A 22,162-nucleotide genomic window follows, 5' to 3' on the forward strand; every position below is an offset into this window, starting at 1 on the left:
CAAAATTGAGACCTCTTATACATAAACTTATCCTCCAACCTTTTGGATACCCACTCAATAAGTTTCACATGAGAAATTTCCACCCCAATTGGATATCCAAGATGACGACAAATCATACCACAATGTACTATCCTTCTTGACCACCCCAACCCTAACACATCTTGTTCTGTACATGAAATGAGGACAAATTTATGTATATTAATTCTCAACCCTAAAGCATTTGAAAACAATTCCCACACATCTCTTGTTTGACTAATATTTTCCCGATTAGGTGCCAAAAACATAATATGGTCATCTGCGAGAGCTTGAACAATACATGGCTTCCCTGATGGCAACCTTAGTCAAAGCAATTCTTCCTCCATAGCCATATTGTGTAACTTAACAAGAATAGGATGTGTCACAATAGTGAATAGTAAAGGACTTACCGGGCATCCTTGTCTAACTGACCTCCGAATAGAAATCAGTTGTGTTACTCCTCCATTAAACATCACATGTGAAACCGAACCCTCCCCTAATGTATATATCAACTTAGACATACGATCACCAAAACCCATATGAGACATCAATTGATTTATAAATGACCAATCCACATTATCATAGGCTTTCTCGATATCCAATTGTAGCAACATTAATTCTTGTTTAGATTCCTTTGCATAGTCAATTGTCATTTGAACATTTAAAATATTATGTAAAATGTCTCTTTTTGCTAAAAACCCATATTGAGCATTATGAATAATAGAAGGTAAAACCTTATGCAACCTATTGGCCATCACTTTTGCAAAAATCTTGTACATTCCCCCCATCAATGAAATAGGCCTCCATTGAGCAAAGGAAGATGGAGAAGGCACCTTCGGCAAAAGCTTGATCAAACCAATTTTCCAAGAATGAGGCATTTCCCCTGATGTCCACACCTTCTAAAATAAAACCGTAAAAAGCCCCTTTAACTTAATCACATATTTCTTAAAGAGTTCATGTGTTAATCTATCCCACCCAAGACTCTTATCATTAGCGAGATGTGACACGACATGTTCCACCTCATCCTCTGAAATATTAGCATCTAATGATTGTGCCACATCATGCGATACATGATTTTTCACTCCATTAAAAAATACATCTCTATCCTTTTTAACATTTTCATCGATACACACGTGTACATCCAACAATTGTGTATAATATTCTATGCATTTCTTCACAATTTCTTGAGGATCGGAACACATGATACCATTTTCCTCTAACCTTACCACATTATGTCGTGCATGTGATTCATGAAGGTCATGAAAAAACTTATGTGATTGACAATTAGCATCATCCACTTCTTGTCTTAGACGATGTAGTCTAACATGTTGATAATTTTTTGCAATTTGGTCATGCATCGCAGAAATTAATACCTCTTGATATCCTATAAACTCTACATCCGTTGGCCAATAAGTTAACAATGAGTTGCATTTATCAAGCAAATTAACTAGGAGACTTAATTTCTTTCTCCTTTTAAAAGCATGGTGAATTGCATAATATCTAGTTAACCTCTGAACATTTGCAACAAATACTTCCCACACTTCATACCCATCAAATTGAACATGATAGGCAAATGCATCAATCAATTGACACATATAGGCATGGAAGACCTCATGATCAAAAAATGATGAATTAAAAATCAATGGTAGTTTTCCTAAAAACTCATAAAAACCTCTAATTGAGTGGTGATTGAACTCAAAAATTAATGGGAAATGATTTGATATAATTGACCCATAAGACACTGAAATATCCAAAATCTCTAGTAAAAAACCTTCAGTATGCATTACATACATTCGATCCAACCTACTCGAATTATCCTTATTGTCAGGAACTCTATTAAGGCAGAGAAGGAATTAGTACTAAAAGAAGGATTAGTACTATTGTTGGGGAATAGTACTAAGACAGAGAAGGATTAGTACTATGAGAGGTGTCGAACTTTTGAGAGAAGGAATGAGTGAGTGAGAGAGAGAGAGAGAGAGAGAGAGAGAGAGAGAGAGAGAGAATGATGATGCGAAAGATATATGTATTATATGAAGGAAGATATACAACAGTAGTTAGAAGGCTTAAGACTGGCGTTGAACCGATTTGGTTCGAACTAATGCCTTGCGCCTCCTTTTATAGTGTCTTCAGGAATACTCCTGAAGTTTCTAGAATGTTCCAGAGAAATCTGGAATATACATCAATTTCCCAATAAAACCTAAATGAAAATAATATCCTTCAAATTACAATTCATAACCTAATGGTAAAGTCTCGACCCGTGTAACAAAAGGTTATGGGTTCGAGTCTAGTTATGACACTATCCCCCCTTTAAAACGACGAGTTCCACGAGTCGTTTTGGATTGAGGACCCGGTTTCTCGGGATATCGTCGATGGAAGTCTTCTAGAAGAGCACGAGCATTGGTCACATTCTCGATCGGTTCCCAAGTACGCTCGCTGGGACTATATCCTAGCCAATCGACTAGATAGTAGAGCTTGTTGCGAACAATCTTGGAATCGAGGATGGCAGCGACCTCATACTCAGGTCCATCTTCGAGCTCGATAGGAGGTGGTGGTTGTATAGTACGTCCTGGGATAGTGCTCTCGTGATAGGGTTCGAGGAGAGAACTATGAAACACCGGATGTATCCGAAGTTGCGGAGGTAGCTCGAGACGAAAAGCGACATCATTAATCTTCCCGATAATACGGAAAGGACCTAATCGCCGATAATCCAACTTCTCACATGGGCGAGTAGTCTTGATGTGTCGTCGTAGCAGCCACACCCGATCTCCAATGTTAAAACTGGATGGAAGTCGATGACGATCTGCGTAGTCCTTGTGTGATTGTTGAGCTTGCTGGAGTTGAGTAGATAAATCCGCTTGTATCTTGCGTAACCGCTCCAAACGATCCTCCGCGCAAGGATTTGTGGACACTTCTGGGGTTTCAAGGACACACCACCGGGGATGATATCCCGTATAAGCGTAGAATGGCGTGACTTTAGTCGATGCATGGATAGTGTTATTATAGGCAAATTCGGCGAACTGAAGAATATCTGCCCAGTCATTCTGATGATAGTTGAGAAAGCACCGCAGATACTGCTCCAGTGTTTGATTTGTTCGTTCGGCTTGACCGTCGGTTTGTGGGTGGTAGCCGGAGGAGAGGTTACAAGTGACCTTCAGCATTTTAAAAAGGTGCTTCCAGAATTTTGACACAAACTGGGGTCCACGATCGCTGATGATATTATCAGGGAGTCCATGATGCCGACATACTTCCCGCATGACAATTTCGGCGGTGTCTTCACTAGATATTTCTTTAGTACATGGTAAGAAATGAGCCATCTTCGTATATCGATCCACCACTGTGAGAATCGCACTGAATCCCTTAGAGACTGGAAGATCTGTAATGAAGTCAAGAGCAATGGATTGCCATGGCTGGCTTGGAATTGGTAATGGTTCTAATAAACCATATGGATGATGTCTTGGCATTTTCGCTCTGCAGCATGTATCGCAAGTCCGAACAAAATCTTCGACAAATTGTCGCATACGGGGCCACCAGAATGATCGTTGTACTAAATCTAATGTTTTAGTACTACCAAAATGTCCTGCTGTATATGTGTCATGGCAATTTTGTACTACTCGAAGGCGGCAAGAACCATTAGGAACATACAAAAGTTCTTTAAAGAAGAGTAATCCATCACAGTATTTGAATTGCCGATAATCCGTACCTGGTGATTGTGATTGTGAACATGACGCTCGAGAGGGGTCAATTTGTGCTAGTATAGCTTGGGCGAAAGCGTCAGTCTTCAAGTCCTCACGTATAGTATTGGTAATGTCGGAATCCACGGGCATGTCAAAGACTTGTGCTGCTTGCAGTCGTGCTGGACCCAAGATTACTTGCTTCTGGTTATCGAAAGCTGGCTCACCGGGACGTGGTGTTAGATACGAACGCCGTGATAATGCATCTGCCTTCCCTTGGTGCTTCCCCGGACGATATGTAATTTTGAAGTCGAAGCGTGTGAGGAAGTGGGCCCACCGAGCTTGACGTCGATTCAGTACACGAGCATCTTGAAAGTAGGCAAGGTTCTTGTGGTCACTGAATACAGTGACCTGATGAGGAGATCCCTCCAGGAAATGCCTCCATTGCATAAAAGAATCAACTATTGCTAATAGCTCTTTATCATGAATTTCGTAGTTGATTTCGGCGGCGTCAAACTTACGGGAGTGGAAAGCCACAGGATGTAGCTTCTCGTCGTTACCCTGTTGTGACAGAATGCTCCCCAATGCGAAATCCGATGCGTCAGCTTCGATAATGAATGGTTTTTCCGGATCCACATGACCTAAAATTGGAGCTGATGTAAACGCCTTCTTAAGACTCTCGAAAGCCATGTCCGTCTCTTTAGACCAAATGAATGATTGTCCCTTCCTGGTGAGCTGTGTGAGAGGCAGCACAATTTTTGAGTAATTTTGTATGAACTTCCGGTAAAAATTTGCAAAGCCTAGGAAGCATTGCACATCCCGCACCGAACGCGGAGTGTGCCATTCTATCACCGTTTTCACCTTGGCTGGGTCCATAGATATGCCTTCTGAGGAGATGACATAGCCGAGAAATTCCACTTGGTTGCACCCGAAACTACATTTCTCTAACTTTGCATACAGACCATGTTCTCGAAGTCGTTTTAGTACTAATAGTACATGAGAATCATGTTCTTCTTGGGTCTTTGAATAAACCAGTAGATCATCCAAATAGATGATCAAAAAATCATCCAAGAGATCTCGAAATATATCATTCGCCATGTGCTGGAAGACTGCCGGCGCATTAGTGAGTCCGAACGGCATGACCGTATACTCGAAGTGCCCATATCTGGTGCGAAACGCGGTCTTCCATTCATCTCCTGGTCGGATCCGTACGAGGTTATAGGCTCCTCGTAAGTCGATCTTCGTGAAGAACCTGGCACCGTTGATCCGTTCTAAAAGACTTGAGATAAGGGGAAGAGCATACCTATTTCTTACTGTGACCTTATTCAAGCCACGGTAATCTACAACGAGTCGAAGCGAGCCATCTTTTTTCTTGACGAAGAAAATGGGTGCACCGGCTGGAGATTTCGAATGCCGAATGAAACCGTTCTCCAAATTCTCCTCTATATAGGCTCGGAGGACTTCTAGCTCGGTTGGTGACAAATTGTAGATCGGCCCCCATGGCGGCTCTTTTCCCGGTTGTAAGTCGATGGCGCAATCGTACGGCCGATGATGAGGAAGTGTGTTGGCTTGTACTTTATCGAACACATCAGCATACTGACGATACTTCTCGGGAAGTTGAACGGTGGACTCCTCTTTGGTGGTGCTGGAGGGTTGTACTGATATTGCGAAGAGAAACATTTCCTCCTTGCGCTCTTCCTCACGCAACTGATGTAGCGAAATGGTTGCAACCTTCTGGGTAGATCCTTGGGTTTGTCGCAACCGGATTTCCCTTGTCCTCCAATCTATGTCTGGGTTATGTAACTCGAACCATGGTAATCCTAAAACTATGGGATGTTCTGGAATACTAATAATATTAAATGATACTACACATGTTAAGTTATCTAGGACAATATTAACGGGTTCCGACTCTTCTATGATATTACCAGAAGCAATGGGACGACCATCAATGACTACTACTGAGGCTGGACATGGGAGCTTTCTGAGAGATATCTGATGAGCTCGGGCAAAATTCCTATCCATGAAGCAAGAATTAGCTCCGGAATCTAGAAGGGCTAAGGTATGTACTGGAGGGGTACTTTTAGTACTAACTGCTACTTGGGCTACGAACACATCACTAACTTGCTTAGAGGGAATGGAACCACTAATGGGCTGCACAGATCTAGGGCTGTCCAACCAAACGGCTCCTATTTTGGCTGGACTTAGTCGTTTAACTCTTCTTCTAATTGGCTAAGGACATCAAATTTGTTTGCGAGATTCGGACTATTAGTACTATTAGGACTATTATGACTATGAGGACTATCAGAGATTCCTACTGAAATAGACTCGGGTTTAGTATAGTCAGAACTAACAACGACTTGGTTTACCTGCCTTCTTGGTCTATGGGGACAGTTTATCGCGATATGCCCTGGTCCACCGCAATAAAGGCATAATCGGTTTGTTCGGCGTCGTTGCTTTTCCTCCTCCGATAGCGGCCCACGACGACGTGTAGTGTCAATTTCCATTGGAGTTGGAGTACTTACTGGAGGCGCATTATGTGACTCCCTTTGAAAAGGTTTTGCTACCACTGAGGCATAGGTAGGCTCGGATCTTGCCCTCGGCATCTGAAATTATCGTTCTGAACGTCGCTCGAAGAGGCGGTTGTCACATCTTACCGCTCGACTGATTGCTTCTGTTAATGATTTTGGCTCTTCAGGGAAAGTCAAGAGTAAATCCTTGACATCGTTGCGTAGACCATAGCGGAACTGCTCCATCAATGCTTGATCATCCCAGGGGATATCGGCGGCGAGTAGGCGGAAATCTGCAGCATATGCGGAGGCTGGACGGTCACCTTGGCGTAATCGCCGGATTTTGTTGATTGCAGTCCTTATGCTGTCAGTATCTCCAAAACATGCTTTAAACTCACTTATGAATTCTTCAAAATTATTTAGTACTGGAGATTCCTTTTCTAGTAGCGGAGCGAACCATGCTAATGCTGAGCCATTTAACAACGTGCCTACTAAACCCACTCGTGATGCATTGGTGGGATATCGGGACGGATGCATTTGAATAACTAACCGTACCTGGTTAAGAAACCCTCTAAACTGCGATCGCGTTCCATCGAACTTCGTGGGAAGGCCAATCTTGGGTTCTTTATGAATTCCTTGTGCTCCGTGCCCTTGTTGTTGCATTGCTACGATGGTTGCTTCGAGTTGTTGCACGCGTAACGCAAGTTCCCCATGCTGTTGTTGCGTTTGCTGCTTTTCTAAGGAAATTTGCTGAAGATCCCCCAACAAGCGTTGATTTTCTTGTTCCAAAGCATGAAACTTCTCTTTCAAGCATTGAAATTCCGAGAAAACGGATTGATACTCTTCAGCGCTAACGGTGGCCATGGGATGAAGGAAAAGGGAAATAAGAGACTAGTAGGAAAGGAGGGAGACAGAAGGAAGAGGGAGAGAAAAGACCAGACAGGCACCCGAAAATCGGTTCAAACTGTCAGGAACTCTATTAAGGCAGAGAAGGAATTAGTACTAAAAGAAGGATTAGTACTATTGTTGGGGAATAGTACTAAGACAGAGAAGGATTAGTACTATGAGAGGTGTCGAACTTTTGAGAGAAGGAATGAGTGAGTGAGAGAGAGAGAGAGAGAGAGAGAGAGAGAGAGAGAGAATGATGATGCGAAAGATATATGTATTATATGAAGGAAGATATACAACAGTAGTTAGAAGGCTTAAGACTGGCGTTGAACCGATTTGGTTCGAACTAATGCCTTGCGCCTCCTTTTATAGTGTCTTCAGGAATACTCCTGAAGTTTCTAGAATGTTCCAGAGAAATCTGGAATATACATCAATTTCCCAATAAAACCTAAATGAAAATAATATCCTTCAAATTACAATTCATAACCTAATGGTAAAGTCTCGACCCGTGTAACAAAAGGTTATGGGTTCGAGTCTAGTTATGACACTTATATTGAGCCGATTGAAAGGTATAACTAGGTTCATCTCCCTTGATCCATTTCCATACATCCCTTAACATGACTTCAGTCTCAAAATCTCCCCATTCTTGAGCCTTTGGTCCATCCATAATAGAGTGGATAGATGTTAATTGATTTGTCTCACAACAAACATTAAAATCTCCCATCAATAAACCCAGTCTACCATTATCAAGCACTGAGTTTAGAGATCTCCATAACATTTGTTCTTGTGAAACATTTGATGCATACACACCAACTAATCAAAGAGCTTGCCCTTTATAACATATCTCTACCACAATAAATCTTCCTAATTCATCTGAGACAATTACTTTTGGGTGAAATCTCTCTCTCTCTCTCTCTCTCTCTCTCTCTCTCTCTCTCTACAAATGCCCCCCTCCTCTGTTTTGGCTATTTCCGATACTACCCCTGCATTTGACTTCCTTTTCTTTTCATCCTCTCTCTCCCTCTCTCTCTCCAGATGCCCCTCCTTTGTTTTGGTCATTTTCAAAACCACTCCTATTTTTATTTTATTCCTCTCTCTTGGTGCACCTCCCCACCAGGATTTGGTTCTTTTCAAAACTACCCCTCCAATTTGTCTTCGTTTTTTTTTTTCTTTTTATCATCTCTTCGAATGCCCCCTCCGGTTTTGGTTATTTGCAAAACTACACCTTTCGTTTCTCTACGTTTTTATCATCTCTCATGGATGCCCCTCCATCCATCAGTTTTGGTTATTTGCAAAAACTGCCCTTGTATTTCTCTTTTGCTCTTTGATATTTTGTTATTTGCCAAACATACCCCTTAAAACACATTCGCGTTCACAAGTGGAAGCATCACAGATTGCACTTTTAGATTCCTTTTATAATTGTGCAACTTTAGGCTATTTACAAAAAACTTGATACACCAGTATCACATGTTCTTGCAACCATACAACGTTTGCTAATTTAATAATATTTAGTAAGTTCAAGAAATTGAAACATTAAGTTAAAACGTATATTTCTAAAGTTGATGATATGAAATACGAAATATAATTAAATCCAACAACATCATAAATGACTTATTAAGATTTAACACATTGGTAAAACTCTAAAACATGTAATTTTCTGAACATTCATTAAGTTGATGATTTCCAATTAATGAAATGTAAAACATCACAGATGGCTACAGAAATTGGAGTGGATATACGATGGCAGTACGTAGTACCGAGATGGATGTTCCCCCCTCCCATTAGATGATAGAGGGGCGTGAATGACACGACAAACATGGAGAACAAACATGTGGGCTATTTAGTGTAAGATAAATAAGTGATGTAGCCCATATGGAAGTAGGTAATGTCTAAAGCTATGTATTGTAGGCCTTTTAACTAATGGAGTATATTCTTCTTTGGAAAAAAAAAAACACCAATATCACAATGGTTTTCACATTTGTCACTTGTTAAACTGTATAAATAGTCATATTAAACTAAGAATCTTTCTTGAAAAGGTTCACGTGTCAATGTCTAAATATAAAATGAGGTTAAATTGAAGAGGAGCACAATTGATCTAATAAGCTTTTGATCTCTAGGTTTTAGCATTGCGAAGGGTTGACATGTGTTGAAGAAGGGGAAGTAATATCTATACTTATTGATTAAGTATTGGACATTGTAATACTTAGTGATTATAATGTTTGCTATGACAGGTGATAGTCAAATTTTCTAAAATGGAACAATATTAAGTTAAAACAATAGTTTAAGCAATATCCAAAATGTGCATCATTTTTCCCAATTGTTAACAGTAATCAGACCATGATAAAACATATGTACGCAATAATCTCAGTAATGTAGATTGTACCAACAGTGTCAATATAACATCCAAACTTAAGCCACATCTCGTTCACAAGTTTAAATGCAACAATAATCAAATTGTAGTTGACGATAAAATGAATATGAAAGCATCGTATAAGTGAGTGAAATATAGATTAAAATGTTACAATTGATAATGAAACTTAGATTACAATCTTAATATTGTTGAGATATGAACTGTAGACAAATGAGAAAAAATGTGCTGAAAAGTACAAACAAGAAACGAAGGAAAAACAACAAATGCATTGAATACACAGAGTTTAATGTGGAAACCCTAAAACAAGGAAAAACCTCGGGAGAACAGGTCTTCACTATAATAGTGGATGTACAAGAGAAGGATAAAACAGATTACAACACTCTCATATAGAGTGTACCAGCCACACAGGGCTCTTGACGTCTACTGTTACACACACAACTATGGTGCCGCTCACGCTCTTTCGCATCTCACACTTCTTCTCTACACTCTACAGAAACTCTATTCTACATCACACTCATAATGGTTGCCCTAGGTGCATTTATACTTATACACAGTATGGGCTATTTACAAATGTAGTCCTTATTACTACTACTACTATTATTATAGTAACAACAATAGTAGTTAATCAGCTGACTGGTCAACTAGTCGATTTGACTAGCCGACTCCTATGTCGGCTATCCAATCGGCCTGACTAGTTGGTCGTGTCTTCGACTTGGATCATTTACTATCAACTCTCCATGTCGACTCTTTGTGTCTTCGACCGTCAACTCTCAGCTCGACCAGTCGGCTACTCCTTGTCTTCAACTATCGGCTCTTACTCAATCTAATAGTCAACTCCTCCCACATGAGGGACAAATTCCAAACAAATATAACATTCCAAAATAATGTTAACTCACATGGCTATAAAGGTAATGCGCTCGCGTACTAAAACATTATAATGCATAGACAATAAATTGATTATATCAAACAAAGAACAAAATGAAATTTAGTAGCTAGAATGACCATTAGATTAAAATGTTAAGATTATGGGCATGAAACTTAAATTATAATGTACTCTTATTAACATCACAAAGTAATGTTTCACATTGTTAAAAGAACATACGTTCAAAATTTAACACGTTTGTTACTAATAACACATTCCGTCAAAAACAATGGAGGAACAACTCCGTCAACCTCTATTTTGGAACCCCAGGATTCGAAGTGATGACGGTATGATGCTTGGTTAGAAAAAATACTTGCCATGGGGAAAAATGGTAGAGTACAATGTTAGTTCAGTAAGAGACTGGGAGGAGTTCAAAAGGAGAAGAAGGGAGGGACTGGTTGGTAGCCCTAGATTTACTGGCAGGTTGGAAAAGATTACCCATTTGATAGATAAGGCTGTTGATGGTCTAGCTAGGCTGAATGAAGAAGAGGGGGTCTGGTTTGGGTGGTTTGTGGGTGAGGACGATGCACAAATTATCCGAGGCAGGTGCCCATCTAATGAGTATCGGTGGTGGGGCAACCTAAGTGCTTTGGTAGACAATGACCAGTGGTTGGCAGTACGAGTGGCAATGCTGGAAGGTAAGAAGTGGCAAGTAAACCCGGACCCAGGGAAGCTGCAATCTGATTGTAAGCTTTGGATAGTTGACAACAAGCCCATATGTGATCTGGATTGGGATCCACTAGAGGTGTGGTGGCAGAAACCGGGAACGGACAAACTTAAACGGTTTTTCGAGTACACTACCAAGCTAGGAAGGCAAATCATTGGATCTAAATCGATGGGTGTTGCCCTAACTCGCAATAGCTGGAAGGATAAAGGCATTTCTGATGGAATTCGATACATTGTATCAACTTGTGATGAAACTCTGGTTTTTTCATCACTTCAAAATTTTAATTTTTTTTAAAAACAAAAAAAATCAAATTTGTTTTTTAAAAAACCCCAAAAAAGAACTTTAAACATGAACTCAATACAATGTGTGAGATTACATCTTAAGTGATATCTCATCTTTGCAAATAACAAATCAAAATAAATAAATGTTACCAAGTAAATAAGTAAATCATATAAAAGAGACAAAAGAATCTTATTACATGAAATGTACGATTCTCAAGTCAAATATATTGTAATTTTTTCCTTCGAAATATCTATAACATAAGTAGATCCAGAATGAGGAGATCTCCGAAGTGAGGCAAACGCCTATAATGACGATAGATAATGGCCTTTTACTGTCAAAGTCAACGGTGATGAAATTGAGGTCCATGAGGCCAAGACCTATGTGCATGACAAATTGTTATTGCCTAATTTATTGTAAACACTTTGTTATGCCCTGGTTGGGAGCCCATTTGAGTAGCCTTGGATTGACTCATAGCACGAGTAAGAGTCATGAGGATAAAAAAAGTTGTGATTGTTCTTTGTTGATAAGCTTTTGTGGTTGTAAAGTTGTCCTTCAGTAGCTTTTCCCTCTGGCTCTTGAGTTCTAACAAGAAAATCCACAAGCATCATTGGTCCTCATATTCCATTACCTTGGGTAGTGGGCCAAAGTCTTGTTTAAAGAGGCAATGATATCTCCCTCTTATTTCATAAGATACTACAATGACAAACATAGTGTTCTTTCACTTCCACTTTGGGCTCCCTTCCACTCCGGACTCCCTTCAATTATGCGCTTTGTTTGAGTATGCATTCCCTTCAAATTTAAGCTCTATTCAAGTTTGTATTCCATTCGACTCTGTGCTCCATTCGAGTTTGAGCTCTCTTCGACTTTGGGCATTGTTCAAGTATGACCTAATGTCATGTTTGATCAAACTTCGAATCTAGGCTATGTTTGACTTTGAGATCTATTCGAGTCTAAGATCTCTTCAAGTTTATGCTCCCTTCGAATGTGAGCTCTGTTCAACTCTACACTCCCCTCGAGTCTTATCTCTTTTTTACTGTGGGCTCTCTTCAACTCTGTGCTTTGTTAGAGTCTGAGCACCCTTCGAGTTTTAGGATCCTCCTTAATCCAAGATCCATGTGGTCCCACTTGATTAGCACACGCATGCACGTTTTCGTGACAACGCTCTGAAGTGTTATACTAACACGTATTTCATAATATTATATTCGCTTGCATATGCATCATGTAAGTTGTAAGGTATGCATTTCATGTATCCCCGACTCTCTGTCTTTGATCGGTATATTTATAGTGTTTGCCAGGTGCTGACTATATTTGCGGAAGGGTTTCCAAAGCCGGGACTTATCCCTAGCTGCTGAAATACATACACGACTCGGATAAATAAACAGCCCAAGATGTGATGATAAATCTGACCAGTTATCTATGAGAGAATTTAGAAAACGGTGACTTGCCCTTCTTTACCCACGCCTCTTATCTTAAAGGGAAGTGACCTTTACTTTGCACACATTCACTTGGATAACTAGCTTATAACCATTAGGTCAACAGATGATTCGTTATCTTATGAGTGTGTAGTAAGCAATATTGCTTCATTAAAAATCAATTAATTGCAACAACTAAAGCACTCACATGTTTGCTACTATAGAAATTTTTTAATGTGTTTGTCTAGTAAGTTGTAGATGGGATTATGTATGTGTTTTCTAGGTTTTTTTGCAATTATATCTAATTATGAATGTACTCAGAATTGTGATAAGGGTGAGCGCAAAATTTATGAGTGATAACCAACGTAAATATCCACATATGGAAACGAGAAGAAGAAAAACATGTTTAGATGTAAAATCTACTAAATCAAAGAACACAAGCTCAATAAAGACGAAAACATATTCTATATCTTGAAGGTAATTGTCCAGATGCTCGGTATTTAGCAGCCACCTCTTCTGCTTTAAGAATTTCTTCACCATGGTTTGCCTCAGCAAATGCTCTTTCCTCTTCTGCTCTCATGTGAATTGCGGCTATCTCATTTCGTACCAATTCTACGCATGTTGCCTTCCTCTTTTCCAGCTTCTCCTGTGACAACGCAACCTTGTCATTTCATGTTGATGTCATAATAAAAGGCCAAAACATTTTTCTCGTGCACATTTTAAGTTAGCTCACATCAACTATTTAATAAAAAATACAAAAGATTTGAAGTGTCAATCTCGTGCATATATGTGAGTACATTTCCAACAAGATGAAATAAAAAAGGTTGAGAATAATAGAATTGCCTCTATGGCTTGTAAATGAGCCTCAATTTTCGACTTCTTGGCTTTCTCCCAAGCTGATATCTTGGCTACCTTTTTGCTATACCTACAATTTGCAATATAATGAAAGTCCCAGTTTGTTAGATAAAAAAGATTGCTTCCGAATATTTTCAAATTGCTATAATGTCTCCAATAGATGGAATTTGTTAAATACAGGAAATTGACCTATTTGAAGCCTTCGCTTTTACATTATCTTCCCATGCCTTTATTAGTGAGAGCACCTTTTCTTGCTTCATCTTTGCAGATAATATCTCTGGGAAACTTCATCATTTTAGGTCATGTCCCAAATACCATGAACATGATTAGAATGGTAAATGCATCAACAAATATGTTGGGTGAATGAATGGATAGTATCTATCTCTAGATCTATATATGTATATCAATTATGTCCTTTATTTTCACAAAATTGTGATAAGATGAATTTTCATGCAGCATGTCAAATGGTAGATCATGTAATGGTTTATGTTGGAGTTAAAGGTAGAATAATCACTCTCTTAATGAACAATTTTTGAAATTTTTGAGAATAGTTTGTGTCTTCTATCTTGAAAATTTATGATACATTGGATTTTACTTCAATTTTTTTTTAAATAGATCGTACAATTCGTGGATTGGAGGTGTCGACATATATTGAGTGTACAAGTTAGTCATCAACCATGGTGTATGTGATGAGAGCTTTGGATGCATTAATGAACCTTGGCAAATAATGTGTTATTCATTTCCATTATGTGTTATATGTCAAGAACCTTGGCAAATAATTAGAGTGACATTTTGTCAAAGGCATTGATGAAAGAGCATAAGGTAAGATGTAAAAGAGCAAACCTTTGTTCAGAGAGCCCGGAGTATTTGCAATTAGGCTTGTCGTGGATAGATCGGTCCTCTCACTGTCTAAATGACCTGAAATTTTGTTAAGTAAACTACTCGAAATATAACATTGGCACAATCATTTCACGTTTAGGATATACATAAAATAAGAAGTGCACATGTATAATCTTGATTAGATGTCATGTATTAGAATATTGGAGATAGACCTGGCATTTTTATGTGGATGTCTCTCAACATCATAAATTAAGGCTATGTGCATGGACATATTATATGGACTTATAAAGAGAGAGAGTGAAGAGGGGCTTCGGTAAACAATAAATATTATGCCTTGGATGAAGATATATGTCTATAAGATAGTCTAAACTATGTATAGGACTAGAATCCGGGAAACAACATTATTACAAAAACAAACAATATAAAATAGAATGTGGCATATTATATAGATATAGACTACGATAAACAATATTGGTGAAATAGCTTTGTTACATTGCAGTAAACAAATATATAGTGTTAGACCAAGATATATAACTTTGCAAGTGATTTATTCAATGATTAGTCAAATAAACAAATGAATAGGGTATCTCAAATTCACAATGACAAGGATAATAATAAACATTATCATACACTTCAAAGCTACACAGAAATAAAGTCATCAAGTCCCACTTACTATAGCTATTGTACGAGTTGACAAGAACCAAAGCTTTTGATTCATTATTGGTGGGTTGTTCATTGGTTGGTGATTGTTGTTCTTCGTGAAGGTTCTGATGATGATTATCTGATCCCACAATATTGTTCATTGGACTGTTGTTCATGTTCAACGTCAAGCTTTCGTCCTCCATAAACCTTATCGTTGGTGGAGATGGGGGGGTTTGCAAAATCACAATTCAACAAATATCAAATAAAGCAAAATGATTTCGATATGCAAAACTTTTGACTTAGAACACAAAATTCCAATGCAAATTTCCCTACACACTCATCTGTGTTAATGTAAATGAATGGGTAATGAGTGAGAGAATGAAGGGTGTATAAAGGGAAGAAGAAGAATGGAGAATGAATAATGAAGAAAATTTGCAAAAGAAAGTAAAGCAATGAGAAGATTACCTACTAGTAGGGTTCTGTTAAGTTCCTCCTCAAAAAGAAGAGAGAAAAAGAGATGTAACAACAAAGCTTAATAGTCTTCTTCTTTTTTGAAAATAGAGAGATCATGCAAATTTTGTTGGCTCCAACCCATCTTGTCCTTAACCTTAGTACACCCACGTACACCCACGTTTATGAAACAAATACACACACACACACAATCTCCCTCACTTATATCATATATATCAGCACACAGGGTGTGACATAACTGCATTTTTCTTCTATGTATATGGATAAATGGCTAATTTAATGATTGCATTCATATACAAATATGTATTTATGATGGATTGGAATGAATGTGCATATGCATGCATACATAGAGGATAAAGACTACGGATTTGCACATGTAATTATGGATGTTGATGTATTTGTGAATGTATGAGGTGGTGAACAGAAATAAATGAATGTATTAGACAATATGTTTGTGGTTTATGCGTGCATGTGTGTGTATGTATGTATGTATGAAGTGAACAAAAATAAATGCATTTACTAGTCGACATGCATGTATGTATGCAACCATAGGGGAATGAATGTGTGTACATCAAAATATCCAATATATATCACAATGGTAAATCCATCTTGATGCTAGTTTTCATCATTGTTGTAGTGACTACCTTTTTGAAGACGTGGTATGTTGACAGGGGGTCTCCACTACTACACATGTTGATTCATGTGGGTAGGAGGGTTCTAATAGATTGTATGGATACTTTGTAGCCTTTGGGCATCTTTTCATTAATACCACGGTGAATCTTGATTTAATAAAAGAAGACATGACATGATGACTCTATCTGACTCAATAGAAATTTCATGAACACCAATGTTTTTTCTCTTAACGAAATCATTATTGCCATTTGTGGCAACCAAAGTCAACAATAAAGAGCCAAGATCTATTTATCGGCTCATCATATGTTTGAAATCATGTATTTTAAACATTGCGAGTGTAGCAAAGTCTACACGCATGGTACTATTTGTTGCTAGATACAAATTATTAGCAATTATCCAACTTAAGATCGAGCTACAAAATAAGTTCTAATTTACTTGACAATACCAAAGCCAGTGACTAAAATAAGGACAACCTAATAACCATGTTGCTTGTTCATTTACTTGTATCATATAACCACTCTTTAATTTTATAATTGAATTAATACGAAAACAAGCTTATACACTATAACCCCTCACAAAGTACAAAGGGTTTGCCATGTAATTAATTGATGAAACATATTTTAGTAAGTTTTTAACATTGTGATAATATTTAGGGAGACTTGATTAGATGCAAAACTTCAAAATATGATGCTATCATAAGGAAACTCAAAGCTATAAATTTCTTTCATTGTATGTACATATACATATACCTGTGCAATCTCAAGGGCTATGTGTTTTGTCGACATTTTCTCAATGCACCATGTACATGCCATCATACAAGAGTATCAAATTTCCCCGTATATTATGCATGATCGCACATGTTCATAACAACAATTTCATATATGTATCTTTGTTCAAACACATGCTTTTATTGTTTATTGATTCTCACATGTGAAAGTAACCAAAATAAGTCCTACAATGGAGAAGCCAATTGTGTGACCAATGCCGTTGATGTGATCAAGTTGGTTATAAATCATTTCATCAAGGAAGTTAAATTTCTGCTGCATTGACGTACCTTCTTTTGAGTTATTTTTATGATTAACCTTATTTTGAACTAATTCAAGTATGTTGATTTTACTCGATGAAACTGTTAGAGCTTTTAGATGTTTTAGAAAGCTAAGATTCTCACAATTTAACAAACAAAAAGGTTATTAAAAATAATTATTTATTTGAGACAAGCAAAGATAAAGGAATGGTTCATCGACAACTTGTTCAATTCGTGTACATGTTTGGAAATACACATTAAGACTTGAGATTATTTAATATCTTCTAAAAGTCAATTAAGTATAATGTAGCCATCGAGAATAACAAAGCCTCCATGTTAGGGTGTGAGAGAGTGTGTTATCGCAAGTGATGAGAATAACATGAATCTAAACCATTTTCCCTACTATGATATGATATTTTAGGGTCAAAAATCACATTTTGTATGGGCAACCCATACACATAACATATTGTCTAAATAAAACGTGTAAGATATGTCCATACCATGAACTTTGGTCAATTTTCTTAAATTTACCTTTTGAGAGCAACTCATTATATTGTTCATTGTGATGGGATGTTTGGCCCCATAGTGGGTGTGGTGGACAAAGCAAGAGAAATATGTGAGACGGATAAAGCACCTTTAAATGGACTTACAGAAAATGATAGACAATGTTGGTTAATAGTGGCATCCGTGCTTCTATTGCAAAAGTGGGACAAATACATGGCCGTAAATTTCATGTGCCGTCTCTCTTGGCAAGCCAAAGTAAGATAATCAATATTGTCATTTACATTTAACATCAATGTTGGAGCACTTTTTTCATTTTGAGAAATTATACTCGTTGATATCCTCTCTTATATTGATGCTAATCTTTTGGGATATTTTACTTGAGAAAATAATGCGTGTCAAGTTACAAAAGGCTTCCTAAAGTGGCTTTGAAATAAGCTCTTGATATGAGCACAATAGATGTAGAGTCAATAACCCACATGAGGGTTACGTGAATGACCCATTTAGAAGCTCAATTTGTCAACACAATATATACCATTGATTTTTAATATTACCACAATCAATTCATTGGTAAAAAATATTCAAATATTAAGATCCAAATTCCAAAGAGAATTCATGGCATGTGTGCATATATATATAACCAGGTAAAAAACTTAAAGTCATCCACAATTAAATGTCAAATAATTCTCTCATGAGCTACCACGATTTGCTCTTCATTTATGCTTAGTAATAGTCACATAGAAGACATTATAACACATTCAAATACTTCACATTCCGGAAATAGAAATGTCAATGGAGCCGCTCCATAAGAATCTTAATTAGTTAGCATCTCCAACTCTAGCTAGAGTGATAGCCAACCATTCCTCCATTAAGCACTCTAATGCCAGAATTTATGCAAATAACAATCTCAATTGAATGATTTAAACCAATGGTCTTCACTATAGTTCAATCATCAACTATATGAGGGGGAGATGGGGAGCAAAGATCATATGACACAAAATTGTTAATCTTTTTAAAACATCACATTGAACAACATAGATCAAGTACATATTTGATATTGTCTTCATTTTAAAACGAAGGCAATATTTTCTGATATTTGATAGACATTGAGATATTTGACATTTGATGAAGATTATAAACAACACATCCATGAAATATTGATGAGCAATAGTATACAATGTCTTTTGTTATGTTTGGCCCAACTTGATTGCCATTCTACAACTATAGAGAATAGATTTTTAATATTGCTTTTAGAGTAGATTGTGTTAAAATACATAGCTATATTTAGATATTACAATTTACGACAAATAAGTATGATAGAAGCTATTGACATGCTACTTAAATCTAGAATTTTTCAATGAGACAAGCCTTCAAATTAAAGGAGTGGATGCTACAACTAATGCATCGTTCCTTTGAGAAGAGTGCCTTACACACACCCATAAAGAGGTGTGGGGAATTACGCAATACATACGCAAGAAATTTCATCTCCTCCTCACCAAGTGATTGAGTGGATGCTGCCATTATCTTTTTGCCGCCATCAAGCAATAATAGCATCAAGAGCACAATAAAGCACACTTTCACAACGATCTTCATCTCCATAACCTCCTTGATGAACCAAATCAACATCGCCGCCCATTTATTGACACTAATATGTTTAGGTTAAAGACACCTAAACATATCAAGATTATAGAGTTCATGTTAGGCAGATACCTAACATTGTCAAGATTATAACGTTCATAGTTTTGTGAACTTTTAGGTGACCCTCTCAACATCAACTTTCATGATACAAAAAGTTTGAACTCATAAGTGTTCGACCCATATACTTTGTTTGAAATAAAACGCAAATAACTTTGGAAAATGGTTTGAACTTTGGAGTGTAAACATTCTCTGAGGAAGAGACTATTAGAACTTAGTATCTTCTCTCGTGTTGAGCTTCAAGAAATTCTCTCATGTAGATAAATGAAATGTTTCCATCACGGTGATCGTTTATTTTTGGCATCAAGGGAAAAATAATTTCCAATATTTTTATAGTATTATGATGAGAAATAAGGCTAGATAGATGTTTAGGAGTTGGAAGTTGGAATCTTCCATGACCTTAGGTCGAAGTCCTTGTGGCATTTCTCTTCGTGTTAGTTTCCACCCATTAAATTATAATTAGTTGAAAACTTATGAACCTCTAATACATTGACATGCATAGGAAATAGCCCCTTAAAAGTGTATTATTAAAATTTGTTATACAATGCATGTGTTAATCAACAATTGTTAATAGTTATATATTGATGATGGTGTTTTTTTGGGGGGGAGGGGGGAGATGTTTCTAGATGAGCTTCTTTGGGTGACAATTTTATTTTTGATTTGTTTTCAAAACAATATGTCATATGTGGTAACATTGACCATGGTGCCAAAACAAGTAGAGGGGAAAACACATGAAAGTAAACGGTAAGACCAAATGTTTTGGTTTCTTTCACATGAGGCAAATAAAGCTTGCCAAATTTGTGTGAAAGGCCATAAAGCTCACTTGACGATTATAGTGGTTAGATTATATTATGTTAGACAATTTTTAGCATCCATAGAGAGACCAATATTAACCCATGAGACCTAAGTACACAATCAAGTGTAGCTTAAGAGTGATTGATGACCATTCTCACATGTTTTGACAACAATGGGGTATATTCCTAATCATGATGTCCTGAAGTGGTTAGATTATATTATATTAGACCATTTTTAGCATCCATAGAGAGGACAATATTAACCCATGAGAACTAAGTACACAAGTTTTCTTGATGTGTGTATCCTCCCTAAGAAGGCATATTCATACATACTTCAAATCACAAAGCCAAAATGTGTACTAAATAAGGCATACACATATAAGCTCAACCTTCTAGGTTTTTGCCTTATTGTGACACCCAAGTCACCACCTCCTCTTAATATGTTATCATAGCTTTTAGGAATTGTACTACATGTGGATGTGTTGTATCAAGGTGCACACATCGAGAGCACATCTATTGATTGAGGTTCTACCTCCACATCACTATTGCGAGCCAAAGGATTAAGATTGTCATATACCCTATTGGTAGTGACCTTTAGTTGCACAACTCTAACCTAACGAAATCTCAATCACACTTCCTCGTGTTAACTCTTAATTATTTGACTAATCAAGTCCTAAGACTGAGAAAAAAAAAGCGCTCACACACATAAGTAAAGACAAACAACATGTGTGTTAATGTTGACCCTCTCTCGATTAATATAAGACTTCCCAACACACATATAAAAGGCAGAATGATTAAGGTGTAGCTAATTAGTGATTAACCTTAATTACTTTAGTAAAAGATTAAGGAAGGGGAGGAGAGAGCTCAAGTTGAGGTTATAAGAGAAGAAAAAAGTACATGAGGGAAGAATAACTATAAAAGTCACCAAAAGTGACTTTTATTACTTTTTACAATGAGGTTTGACCTCTTTCACATTAGGGTGGCCCTTTGGCCTATATCTTTGAAAGGAGTTTTGTAGTTTGCATCCATTCCAAGCAAGATGTGTATGGTTTGACATATTATTGACTTTTGTAATGTATCTATATACTATGTGTAGCACCAATATCCTTATAGGTCAAACACTTGTTTCCAAGACCACAACCTAATAAAAGGCGACGCATTTAAGTCCTACTTGATTCCTTAAAAACATATTTTGGACTCTACTACATGAGATTGTCAAGACTAGAAGTACGGATGCTAAGGAAAAGCGACAGAGGACAAAACGAGGATTAATAGCCTTACAACAACTTCAACAACGATACCCGACATGTAGTTGGCTCGCGGGACAAGTTGCCATGGCCAAACATGAACTCATCATGGCAGAAAAGGCAATCTATGACATGGAGTTTCATGGAAGCATGGCTCGATGGATTCAAGTAGGGGACAAAACCACAAAGGACTTCTTCCGATCCAAGGGACCAAGACACGCTAGAACAATGATACGCAACCTCAACCGAGTAGATGGAACAACCACGGTGGATGGTGATGAAATGAGGAATATTGCCACAAGTTATTTTAAGCGACTACTTACTGAAGATAATAAGACCACCGGGCAAGACATAAGAGAAGATATTATCCTCCAGAGCATACCTGAGAAAGTCACGATGGAAATGAATACATGACTCGTGCGTCCCCTATCAATCATCGAGATATGGGAGGCCCTCTCTTATTTGGATGTAGATAGCTACCCCGGAATCAACAACCTCACCCCTCACTTTTTCACGTGCCTTTGGGACACTATTCAAGAAGATCTTCTCCAGGCATATGAGGAGATCATCACCTCTGGAAACATGCCAGAGGAATTTGGACAGGGGATGATATATCTCATTCCTAAAAGTGGTGGAAGTGCCAATGACATTAGTAAGTGGTGGACCATAACTCTCCTCAATATTGTCTATAAGTTGCTCGCAAAAATCATATCACACCGGTTAGC

General features: G+C 37.6%; 1 protein-coding gene across 1 annotated transcript; it reads right to left on the reverse strand.

The window, feature by feature from the left end:
- Nucleotides 1–13,177: 13,177 nt before the first annotated feature.
- Nucleotides 13,178–15,673, reverse strand: LOC147863361 (remorin-like). Its single transcript, XM_087321799.1, has 6 exons — nt 15,538–15,673; nt 15,104–15,279; nt 14,434–14,508; nt 13,780–13,867; nt 13,579–13,660; nt 13,178–13,381 (listed from the first exon to the last, which is right to left on the reverse strand). Exons 2-6 carry the CDS (start codon nt 15,273–15,275, stop codon nt 13,178–13,180), a joined length of 621 nt encoding a protein of 206 aa, XP_087177925.1. The 5' UTR covers nt 15,276–15,279; nt 15,538–15,673.
- Nucleotides 15,674–22,162: the final 6,489 nt, after the last annotated feature.

This window comes from Azolla caroliniana, unplaced genomic scaffold (assembly GCF_043228905.1).
Source record: "Azolla caroliniana isolate FFs.n. ecotype wild unplaced genomic scaffold, voAzoCaro1.0.p SCAF_6, whole genome shotgun sequence".
NCBI classification, from domain to species: domain Eukaryota; kingdom Viridiplantae; phylum Streptophyta; class Polypodiopsida; order Salviniales; family Salviniaceae; genus Azolla; species Azolla caroliniana.